Source organism: Bufo bufo, chromosome 4 (genome assembly GCF_905171765.1).
Source record: "Bufo bufo chromosome 4, aBufBuf1.1, whole genome shotgun sequence".
In the NCBI taxonomy this organism is placed as follows: Eukaryota; Metazoa; Chordata; class Amphibia; order Anura; family Bufonidae; genus Bufo; species Bufo bufo.
The window spans coordinates 148,619,211-148,632,156 of record NC_053392.1 but is presented as its reverse complement, the minus strand read 5'-3'; the positions used below and the strand labels follow the sequence as shown (position 1 = coordinate 148,632,156).

The 12,946-nt window shown below is 46.1% G+C and overlaps 1 protein-coding gene across 1 annotated transcript in view; it reads left to right on the top strand.

Annotated features, from left to right (window-relative positions):
* HPS3 (HPS3 biogenesis of lysosomal organelles complex 2 subunit 1) overlaps positions 1–12,946 on the top strand; it is an 80,227-nt gene that overhangs the window by 28,402 nt on the left and 38,879 nt on the right. Inside the window, exons 8-9 of the mRNA XM_040428033.1 lie at positions 5,308–5,462; positions 9,541–9,649. Coding sequence (XP_040283967.1) covers positions 5,308–5,462; positions 9,541–9,649 — 264 coding nt within the window. The remainder of the gene's footprint in view (positions 1–5,307; positions 5,463–9,540; positions 9,650–12,946) is intronic.

The window sequence follows — 12,946 nt, the reverse complement described above, 5'->3', positions numbered from 1 at the left end:
CTCCTTCTCCAAGGGTTGGCGGTTTGCCTTTTTAATAGGGCACTTAACTTCATCACCTGCCTTGCGGTGAGGGGAGACCTGCTCCCTTCACATGTGAGCCTTGCTATGGCTTCACTCACTCATTTGGCTTCCAGTACTTCCTTGTTAGCTTTCTCCCCTGGCCTATCAGGGGTTGGCCACAGGTTTTTTTCGCTCTTTGGGTCTGAGACAATTTAGAGCGTTAGGTAGTCCCAACACGCGGTGCTGTCCTAATTTTTTCTCCAGCCCTTGGCTGAGCTCGGTGTTCCCTTTTGCCGCCTTCTTGCATTTGGGATTTTCTTCCAGGCTTTTCTCCTGGGGTGCTGACAGTCTTCACTGACTCTTCCTTGAGGTTTCTTCCTTGTTATGGAACCTCTTGCCCATTCCGTGTTTTCTCCTGTTGGGTCACGTGGTTCTCTTGCACCTGTTTACCCAACCGGTGGCATGGCTGTTCTTTTCCCACCCTCGGGGACTGCTTTGGGACGTCCCATGGTGCTGTGTCCCCCAATGCCATGCACGAGAAAATTGGATTTTTTGTACTCACCGTAAAATCCTTTTCTCGTAGTAGGCATTGGGGGACACAGATCCCACCCTATGTTTTTACTTCCGATTTTCCGGGCTGGTTTCTTGATCTTTCCCGGTACGGGAGTTGTTGGTTCCTTGCTTTTTTTCTCTCTCCTACTGCTTTTGGTACAAACTGAATAGCCTTGTGCCTGTGGAGAGGGTATAGCCCAACGGGGAGGAGCCAACACTTTTTGTGTCTAGTGCCTCCTAGTGGTAGTTGGACATATACCCATGGTGCTGTGTCCATGGTGCTGTGTCCCCCAATGCCTACTACGAGAAAAGGATTTTACGGTGAGTACAAAAAATCCAATTTTTCTTCACATTCAAGATTAATCCGGCGCAAATAACTTTTCTTGATCTTACCATCACGAAGGCGGATGACAGCAAGATTCTTACGAGTCTTTTCCGTAAGCAGACTGCTACCAACAGTTTTCTGCACTGGGAGAGCTGTCACCCTCTCCCTCTGAAGAGGCCAACAAGCTGGTATACAACATCCTTTGTAAACATTGGGATGTTTTAAAAATGGATTCACATATTGAGCATCTGGTGGGTGATCGTCCAGCCATTACTTATCGCAGGGGTCGTAATCTGAAGGATCGCCTGGTCCACAGTTTTTTTTTGACCCCACGTACAAGCACCTGGCTGGATAATTCCTCACTAGGGACTTTCCGCTGCAGTGGCTGTGTGGCATGTGATTCCATAAAGCCTGGGTATACTTTTACCAGCACAACCACCTCTAAGTCCTATACCATCAGATGTTTTGTCAACTGTAGGTCGTCTGGCCTAGTTTATCTAGGCACATGTATTTGTTGCCTACAGTACGTCGGTAAAACCATACTCGAATTCCGTCGTAGAATTGGCGAGCATCTGAATGATATTAGGAAAAATGCAGACACCCCTATTGCACGCCACATCAATATGCATCATTCTGGGGAAGTTCGTTCCATTGTTTCTCAGGGTATTGAGATAGTACGACCATCGCCAAGGGGAGGGGATTTTGATCAACGGGCTCTCCAAAAAGAGGCCCAGTGGACTTTTAGGTTAAGCACGGTCCGCCCCCTTGGACTAAATGATCATATCTCTTATGCCTGTTTTATTGATTGAATTATGTTTGGTCTATATGCAGTTCAAACCTCCTCTTTCCACATTGTGCCGCCCTGCCTGATACAGCTGGGTATTAATTACCTTATCCTGATATTGTGTGTTGATATTTAGCCCTATTTATATATGTACAGTGTATAGTTTTCCTCTAAAGGGATGTGATTGCAACACTGTGTCTTATTTGTGACACAACGCTGCTTTATGTAATATACACCTCTGGTTGTTATTTTCATTTCATCTTATGTGAATCTTATCGCTGTTTTCTATGACTGAGACTTAGCTGTGATCGCGTTCCCTAGTTTTTGATCCTCTTCCGTTTTTCACCTTTTGCCTTAGTTAACCCTCCTTAATCCGTTTGTTTAGAGGGAGGGCGAGCGACTTATCATGTCAGACTAGTATTAGCCGGGGAGCTGAGAGCGGCTGGTTCTGCCTCCCCGTGCTCACATTGGTTAGGTGTTGGTCTCGCCTCCCAGGGGGCTTGTTCTTTCCCTATTTATACCGGCACTTCGAGCGGACGCTTCACGGCCACCCTAGCGCCAGACTCACTGCCACACACCATCAGTTTGCTATAATTCTCCACGAGCATGTGCTCCTGATGATTCCTGTATGAAACGCGTCGAGCCTGACCAATGATACTATGTGTGGAAGTTCTAGCTAGTTAAGGTTAGACAGTCAGGGTTGGGGTTGTATATTTTCCTAGTCAGTTACAGCCTTGAATCGGCTGTCAATCCGGGATTAGACTATTTAATGAATGATGGTGCCCTTGCAGTTGGACTTACCTGAGCCTAAGTGGGTCACTTGTTTTCCCCATACCCTCATATATGGCCTACTATTGTTATTTATTGTAGGTCCGCACGGTTCATTTCCTGGATCAGGTGACACTTATGTAGCCACCAACAGGATAAGACATCAACTAATATAACCGTGCGGCTCATACGATACTTGATTGGCTTTATTGTTATAGAAAGGCTTCTTAGGGTCATTAAATAAGACAGGACTTTTATGGTTATAGTCCTCTGTCTTACCTTTGGCGCCATCAAGCGTTTGTTCATGTATTTGTTTATACCTTGTTTGAGGGTTTTTATTACACTTTCCCCCTTTTTTTGTTTTATTATTGAACCTAATAAAAGTATATTCTTTTAACGTCTCTTCTCACCGTGAGACTATTAGCCATATAAGAGATGTATATCGCCTTGATCATTTAGTACAGTGAATCAATTAAAGAGGTATTCTATTTAGATTGTTATCCTCTATCCACAGGATAGGGGATAAGTATTAGATCGGTGGAGGTCCTACTGCTGGGACCCTCAACAATCATGAGAACGGGGGCCCTGTACCCCCTACAGCCCCCTTGAAATGATTGGAGCAGCTGGTCAGGCATGTGTGTAGCCACTCCATTCATTTCTTTGAGAATACCCGAGTTAGTCGAGCGCTGTACTCGGCTATGTATGGAGCTCCCATAGAAATAAATGGAGCAGCTATGCGCGTGTGTGACCAGCCACTTCATTTCAGGGGGGTGCAGGGGGTACTGGGCCCCCGTTCTCATGATCAGTGGGGGTCCCAGCAGTAGGACCGCCACCGATCGAATAGTTACCCCCTATTCTGTGCATAGGGGATAACTTAATCTAACTGGAATACCCCTTTAAGGAACTGTCTGAGACAGAAGGGTTGTGTCTGGTATTGCAGCTCAAGTGAATTGGCCTGAACTGCAGTGTGAGACTCAACACATGGACAGCAGTGGCGCTGTTTCTGGAGAAAACAAAGTTGACCCCTTTTAAAGGGGTTGTCCGGGTTCAGAGCTGAACCCAGACATCCCTCCATTTTCACCCTGGCAGCCCCCTTGAATTGAGCATTGGAGCAGTTCATGCTCCGATGCTCTCCTTTGCCCTGCGCTAAATCGCCCAGCAATTTTAGATCCGGTGACGTACCGGGGCTCTCCATGGGGCTGCCAGGAAGCCCGGTGACATCACTGGCACTGATGAGCGGGATTTAGCGCTGCCCTAGCCAGTAAAACGACTAGGGTAGCGCTAAAGCCCGCCCATCAGATCCGGTGACGTCACCGAACACACTGCCGGGTGGAAGTTTCCGCCCGGCAGTGTGTTATTGAAAACAAAAGGGACCTTGCCCTGCGTAAACTAGCTTCGATGCTAGCCTCAGGGGGGCTGCCTGGGTGAAAATAAGGCTATTTCCAGGTTCAGCTCTGAACCCGGACAACCCCTTTAAGCCATACATTATAAGCATGTCAAATTATACTTCAAATGCCACTTTAATAGTGAAAAGCATAAATGGTTGACATATGTGGAACTGGACGTACCAATGCGTTTTACTTAATATGTGTATGTCTTTGACTGAAGACATTACTTTGCGAACATGCACAGAGAGAGCTGCAACAGCATCTTATCAAAATGGTGCAGTATATTAAGGAGAAGTTTTATTGAGTGCTGCTGCCAAAAATCACATCCTCCCTGCTGTACTGTCTATACAGAAAATGCAGGAAGGATATGGGTGCTTCCCTTCCATTTGGCAGCTCTAGAAAAGTTTTTAAATATATATTTACAACATTTAGAAATTATTTCACCTGAAATCCTGTATACAGACCTAAGCAGGCCATACATCTTCAAAAGCATCCTACAAATTCTCATTCATTCTTCCTGCCTGCGCCCCCCCCCCCCCCCAAATACACATGCACACTCGGCTCAGTATGGCGAGAGGGGAGTAAGCCTTTGCACAACACCTGGTAGTGGCTCATCTGCCTTCATGTTGGATTTTAATGGCAGCTGTCTATTCCACTTACCTAGAGTGTTTTAAGTATGCACCCTAGACGTTTCGGAACATGCGTGGGAAATCCAACTCATCTAGCACTAGTATGAACAGAACCCTACAGATGTGTCCACTCCATTTGTTTCTCTGTATACATGGAGGAAGACACATTGGCCACATGGTCTGTCTGCTGTGGAATATTCTAAATTTAGTAATGTTGAATACTGTTGGATAAGAAAGATTCTTGTACTGTTTTCTCACTTATTGTGGTTCTCTGGTTTCATAATGAAATTGTATTTTATCTGCCCAAAGTACCCCAAACACTGTATATTTGTGCCCTATATACCTGTTTGTCATGTTGGCACTTTCCTTTTTCACAGCATCACTGCATCCTGGCAGGATGTTTACATGCAGAGCTTCCTGTTTTCTTCATCTTCCTGCTTTGTTTTCTAACCAATCCCAGTATGCTTTGCTCCTCCAGCCGTGCTGTTCCTTCTTCAGTATTTACGCCCGCTACACCTTCCCTTTCAATGTTAACTAGGCACAGCAAGTCCTGTAAAACATTTCAGAGCAAAGCATGCTAGTTTGGTTAGCAAACCCAGCGGGAAGCTAAGGAAAACAGGAAGTTCTGCATGTAAACATCCTGCCAGGATGCAGTGATTCTGAGAAAAGGGGATGGAAAGTGATATAAAAAAACAAGTATATGGTGCAAAAATATGCAGTGTTTAGGGTACTCTAAGCAGATAAAAAATGTCATTATGAAACTGGAGAACCCCTTTAATCATATTAAATGTTTACCATATCACGTATGCTATTTTGATTATTGCTCTCTGTTCAGTGACATTTTCCCTTTTTCTTTTCCAGACTTGTCCACCGGTATCGCTTGATGTCTGTACATTACGCATGCAGCTGTTTATTGGATTAAAAGCCATTCAGCACTTTAATAACTACATAATCATCTTGACTAAAGCAGATGTTGAGGACATGGCAAATAAGACAAGAAATACTAAAAGCTCAGCGTACGTTTGTAAAGCATGCACTGTAGGGCTGAAACGATTACTCAATTGAATCGAGTAATTCAACAAAAAAATCCTCAATGCAAATTATTTGCATCGAGGATTTGTTTGTGTCATGTGCACGTAAGCGTGCACTATGACCCGACGCTTTGTGACGTCAGGATCCAGTGCAGCACGCGGAGAAGAAGAGGAAGGAGCTGTGGAGCGGCGCCCCTACAGGAAAGGTAAGTATTTTTCACTGGCTCTGGGGACATGGCACTGAAGGGGGACAGCCGGCAATGGATGGCATGGAGGGACAGATGGCAGTGGGGGACATGGAGGGGCTGATTTGATGGGAGTGGGGGACATGGAGGGACTGATATGATGGCACTGAAGGAGTGGGGGACATGGAGGGGCTGATATGATGGCACTGGGGGACATGGAGGGGCTTATATGGCACTGGGGGACATGGAGGGGCTGATCTGATGGCACTGGTGGACATGGAGGGGCTGATCTGATGGCACTGGGGGACATGGAGGGGCTGATCTGATGGCACTGGGGGACATGGAGGGGCTGATCTGATGGCACTGGGGGACATGGAGGGGCTGATCTGATGGCACTGGGGGACATGGAGGGGCTGATTGATGGCACTGGGGGACATGGAGGGGCTGATCTGATGGCACTGGGGGACATGGAGGGGCTGATCTGATGGCACTGGGGGACATGGAGGGGCTGATCTGATGGCACTGGGGGACATGGAGTGGCTGATCTGATGGCACTGGGGGACATGGAGGGGCTGATCTGATGGCACTGGGGGACATGGAGGGGCTGATCTGATGGCACTGGGGGACATGGAGGGGCTGATCGGATGGCACTGGGGGACATGGAGGGGCTGATCTGATGGCACTGGGGGACATGGAGGGGCTGATCTGATGGCACTGGGGGACATGGAGGGGCTGATCTGATGGCACTGGGGGACATGGAGGGGCTGATCTGATGGCACTGGGGGACATGGAGGGGCTGATCTGATGGCACTGGGGGAGTGGGGGACATGGAGGGGCTGATCTGATGGCACTGGGGGAGTGGGGGACATGGAGGGGCTGATCTGATGGCACTGGGGGATAGTGGAGCTGATGGCACTGGGGTAATTGATGTACTTGGGCTGATCGCACGGGGGTGGGGGGGGGGGCGAAGGTTGTTGGGGACTGATGGCAGGGGGTCTGATGAGTTTTTATAAAGGAAAACAGTCTAATAATTCATTTTTTCTTATTAGATTACTCGATTAATCGTAAAAAATAATCGATAGACTACTCGATTACTGAAATAATCGTTCACTGCAGCCCTAATGCACTGTACTATAAAAGTGATCATGAATAATAATGTACTTATATTTTCCATGTATTGTTTCCATATGTTTAGTGTAATCTATCAATTTATTTCACATATTCATTTTTATAATATTTTATCCATAAAAAACATATTTATTATTGGTTTTATTCATTTTTTTCCCCACAGTATAGAGAGTTTTCATAGTGTAGTTTTAAATGTTAGTACTTTCTTACTACATATGTAGAAACATACTTGTTTTGGTAGCCACCTCGAATGGGAAGTGAATAGGGAGGACTTATATTAAATATTAAACAGCCTCTGATAGGTTCTACAGCAGGTTATCAGTGACTCTTTCAGTGTACATTTGAGTGAGGTTGCACCTTCCTCTCTTACCTAAGTTTCCTACATTAAAGCGTTTGTCCCTGGTTGGACCAGACGGAGCCATTGTACTGTGAGCACAGTACAATACACCCATGATCAGATAGGAAATCAGTATGATACAGTCAGTTCAGGTCAGGGGATAATAAAAAATTAGGTTAATAAGAAAATTTAGCACTTTAGCAGCCAAACAACTCACATGCATAATAAAAAGCAATCACTGTGACCTGTGAACACTAGCTTTTTGTTAAATTCACAAAAATGTATACCTTTTGCCCCCCCCCCCCACCTCAGGATTTCCAGTGTGCAGAACGCATGTCCCTGAGCAGCTTTCACAGGACAATAGGGGTCTTGTATATGCTGACTAACTAAGCTAATTAACTAGGTTCACTACATTAGAAGGCTAATAATTAAATGCTAAGTAAAGGAAAAGAGCCAATAAAAGTAACTTAAACAAGAAACCTTTTAACAGCCATAGGGAGACAGATTAAGTGGATGGTGCCGCGGTTTCACTTATGGACCATGTCAGGGACATGTAATGGGAATTGATGTGCAAATTAGCTCTCTTTCCAAAAGAGAAGGAAGCTGAGCCTCTAGTGCCACCAGATATAAGGTAACTAATGTTCAGCCTTGAGTCATAACTTGGATAACAACTAAGCCAGTACCCCATCTGCAGACTGTTACACAGTGATTGCCCCACAGTGGTGCAGTGCAGAGAGAACTGGCTTAAGGAGTTGAGAGACCTTTGTAAGGATACTGGGGGTACTATGTCTCCTTGTGGAGAGTGCCTAGTAGGTGTAAAGAGTCTTTTAGACCATGCAATGCTTTTCTGCAAAAAAAAGGTATGCAAATAAGCTCCCTTTCTAAATTGAAAGCTGAGCTTCTAATACCACCAGATGTAAGGTAATTATTATATAAGTCAATGTTTGACCCTTTAAACGGCCCTTGAGGCACAACTAAGGATTATAGCTAAGTCAAAACCCCATCTGCAGATACCTGTTTCAGGATGATTACCCCTCATCAGTGAGAATTGATCTCACTGGACAATAATGTAATATATAGTCACAGCAAATCCTTTGGTTTCTGCAGTAGCAGTCTGCAATGGCTAATAAAGGAGTAGTAGACTCCATCCCCCCTTCCTCCATAATATCCATATTTTTAGAGCTTTACATACAGAAACATACTATACCTGTGTAAGTACAGCTGCTTCAGCACACTGGATATTGTGCAACTGTCTCAAAGCAGAAGAATTGTCCCATCATTTCACCAGCCGGTTTGTTTTCAGTAAGGCCCCTTTCACACGGGCGAGAATTCCATGCGGGTGCAATGCGTGAGGTGAACGCATTGCACCCGCACTGAATCCGGACCCATTCACTTCAATGTGGCTGTGCAGATGAGCAGTGATTTTCAATCATCACTTGTGCGTTGCGTGAAAATCGCAGCATGTTCTATATTCTGCGTTTTTCACGCAACGCAGGCCCCACAGAAATGAATGGGTCTGCGGATGCGGTGCGATTTTCACGCATGGTTGCTAGGAGACTATCGGGATGAGCAACCCCGGACCCCATTAAAGTAAATTCACTGTATTATTTCCCCTTATAACATGGTTATAAGGGAAAATAATAGCATTCTTAATACAGAATGCTTACTAAAATGTGCCTTGAGGGGTTAAAGAAAAATAAAAAATTACTCACCTTATCCAATTGATCGCACAGCCGATATCGTTTTCTTGCTTCTTCTTTCAGGACCTGCAAAAGGACCTTTGATGATGTAATTGCGCTCACCACGTGGGGAGCACGGTGACGTCAGCGCAGGTCCTGCTGAATGAAGATAGAAGATTTCTATCTTTGTTCAGAAGGACCTGCGCTGACATTACCACACTCACCTTATGTCATCAAAGGTCCTTTTGCAGGTCCTGAAATAAGAAGCAGGAAGAAGATGCCGGCTGCGCGATCAAGTGGATGAAGTGAGTTAAATTAATTTTTATTTTTTAACCCCTCAATCCACATTTTTAGTAAGCATTCTGTATTAAGAATGCTATTATTTTCCCTTATAACCATGTTATAAGGGAAAATAATAAAATGAACAGAACACCTAACCCAAACCCGAAGTTCGGGTCTGGGTACCACATTCAGTTTTTTTCTCACGCACGTGCAAAACTCATTGCACTCACGCTGAAAAAACTGAAGATCGAAATGCAATCGCAGTCAAAACTGACTGAAATTGCGTGCCTACTCGCGCGGTTTTAACGCAATGAACACGCGACGCATCCGGAGCAAATCCGGGACGCCCGTGTGAAAGAGGCGTAAGTGTTTTTTTAGATGGCCCTTCTGGTCTGGGAATATAAACGGCTTGTGTATGCCATTTACTAATACTAGCTTGTATTTCATTGTAGCTCAAGAAAAGCAAGCAGTGTGAAGAACAAGCCCTCCGGTGAGTCCGAACATGGCTGGAATCTCTATGTTGTCAGCACAACCGCTACCCTCCAGCTCTACAAAGAAATGGTATTCATTTTTATTATATACTTGAAAGTACATGAGTATGTATGAGTATGTGTATACTTGTACGAGTATATGGCTGCCCTTCCCCCCCACACTGTCCGCCATACACTCGTGCCCAATAAACTGGTTACCGCCACAAGAAGCACCCCCCATGCACCAATCACACCCAGATCACCCCCCCCCCACAGAGTAATCACATTTTGACTCACCATCCTCACCCCCCCCCAATGTTGTCCGAGAGTATATTCCCCATCCTAAAGCAATCATTTTCAAGCTCATCTCCCCCCCCCCCCCCCCCCCCCAAGTAGTCAGGAAGTTGGTGCCTTATCATCTCACCAGCAATTACATGCAGACTCACCATCCTCCCCCCATCCCCAATCTGGTTACAGTGCTCTTTTCCCAAGCTCACCATCCTTCTCCCACCCCAGACTAGTCACAGTGCTCATGCCCCCATCTTCTCAAGCTCACCATCCTTCATCCACCCCCAATCTGGACACAGTGCTCGTTCCCCCATCCTCCCAAGCTTACCGTCATCCTCCTCCCAACCCCCAGTCCATTCACATACCTTTCTTATCTGTGGCAGTCCGGAGGAGGAGCAGTGCCGTGGCAGCGAGGTAGCAGGCAGCCAGTAGCATAGCAAAGTCCGACTCTCTGGTATCACTCCTTTTTGGCGGCTGGGTCGAGAAGCATCAAAGGCGGGTCTAGCAAGCGCATTGTGCATGACGCGTCTGAAGGCTTTTTTTCCTTAATAGGTACAGCCTGCTGGCGGGTCAACTAACAAATGGTGACAAGAACGAAAAAAGTTTTGCTGTCATTTGGCGACAGCAGGGGGGCCAGCAGAAACTGGTCTCTGTGCTACCTCTGGCCAACGTGCCACAGGTTTTCGACCTTCTGTAGTGCATAACAAAGAACTTATTCATCTTAAAGGGGATCTGTCCCTCCATAAGTTGCTAGCACTGCTGTATAGGTAATGCTTAAACATTCCTATGTTGCCGATATCAGTGGGACACAACTCCGGAAATTACGTTTGATTATGTCACGTGCTGTCATTTAGAAGTTGTGTGCTGGCATCTTGGCTGTATACCCTCCCCAACCCCTCCTAGAGAGGACTGCTAGAGCCTCCACTTGAGCAAAGAGAAGGAGTTAAGGTGGTGTACAGCCGAGAGCCCAGGACACATATCTGTGCAGAAATGTATGACATATGCAGTTGTGTTCAAAATAATAGCAGTGTGTTTAAAAAAGTGAATAAAGCTCAAAATCCTTCTAATAGCTTTTATTTCCATACACACAAATGCATTAGGAACACTACACATTCTATTCCAAAACATGAAGAAAAATATATCAAATTTGTGTTGTTCCTCTAAAAAGATTGAAGAAAAGTGAATATTAGACTGTTAAAAAAAAAACTGTGTTTGTATTCTTCTTTACAAACTCAAGCATTCACTATATAAACTGAAGAATGTTTGAAGATTTTGCTTTCTTTTGAATCATTTACCTAATATTTAGTTGTATAACCACTGTTTCTGAGAACTGCTGTACATCTGGGTTGCATGGAGTCAACCAACTTCTGTCACCTGTAAACAGGTATTCCAGCCCAGGATGATTGGACTACATTTCACAGTTCTTCTCCATTTCTTGGTTTTGCCTCAGAAACTGCATTTTCTCGCTGGTATCATTGGGGGACACAGGACCGTGGGTATAGCTTGCTGCTGCCACTAGGAGGCGACACTAGGCTGAAAAGTGATAACTCCTCCCCTGCAGGCTATACCCCCTCCAGCCTGGAGAGAGCATATCAGTTTTTAGCTTAGTGTCGTAGGAGGCAGACCTCCCTGCTTTTGCAGGGCGGCTTACTTTTATTATTTTATCTTTTTCCTTTTTAGGTTTGGGGAAACAGAGTCGCCTAGCCACTTTGTCTACCCCGGGAGCAAGGCCGGTGTCGGAATCCCTCACCGCTCGCCCTCCCCAAGAAACAAATATATTGCAGTATACAGCCCTTCCTGACCTCCTCTCCATATGAGGTTAGGTCCTCACCAAAAAAAAAAAAAAAAAAAATGCGCATACAGATCCTGCCCTCCTCAGCCCACAAAATCCTTGCTCCAACTGCGCAAATCCAGTGGAGTACATCTGAGGGATTCCCATTCCGCCCCCTGGGCCGTTTGGTTGATTATGCTCCAACTGCGCAAATCCAGTGGAGTACATCTGAGGGATTCCCATTCCGCCCTCTGGGCCGTTTGGTTGATTATGCTCCAACTGCGTGAATCCAGTGGGGTACATCTGGAGAATCCCAATCCGCCCTCTGAGGCCGTTTGGTTGATTATGCTCCAACTGCGCAAATCCAGTGGAGTACATCTGAGGGATTCCCATTCCGCCCTCTGGGCCGTTGGGTTGATAATTCTCCAACTGCGTAAATCCAGTGGAGTATATCCGAAGAGTCCCCAATCCGCCCTCCGGGCCGTTTGGTTGATAATGCTCCAACTGCAAAGTCCAGTGGGGTACATCTGGAGGATCCCAATCCGCCCTCTGAGGCCGGTTGGTTAATAATACTACAACTGTGCAAATCCAGTTGAGGACAACTGTAACTTCCTATCCACCCTCCGGGGGCGTCTGTTTGAGTTTCTCCTCCTGCGCAACTCAGCGGAGGACCTCTGGAAGTTCCCAACCCACCCTCCTGGGTCGTTTGGTTAATAGAGCACCGTCTGCGCAATTGGTAAGCAGACCTTTAGTTCCATTCCACCTCCGGGTAGTTTGGTTCTTATGTCAACACCGCCACAGCCTGCAACAGCCATGGGCTAGAGGCTGAGAGGTGGAACTGCGCACGAGCGGGCCGAAGCAGGACAGTTATTCGGACTCTGACATGAATCCGGATTATTTTTCCTAGATTACGTCCGTGCTAACCGGTTCTGGTGTATGTATTAACCCCTTCCTTAGGCACTATTTACACTTCTACTAGATACAGTGCTTAATTTGGGTATTACCTCCTTCCTGAGGTGGACTGACCTCACTAGCATTGGCCTCAATGCCAGCCATAGGTGCCCTTGTTCTGTGAGTGGCAGAATTGAAGTTCCACTGGGCTCAGTATCGTCAGCATACATTAACCTTTTGTATAGGTGGCATTATGGCATTCTCACTGCTGTCGCAGTGTTTACGTACGCATTACACCCTTTCTGGGGTGGGATGATGGTACTTCCCACAGAGTACAGAACTCGTCATATGCAAGTTCCTGCTAGGTGCGTTACCCCCTTCGATGGGTGATGTATTTGCACTACCTCGGGTTACAGTACTTACTGGATATGTTACTCC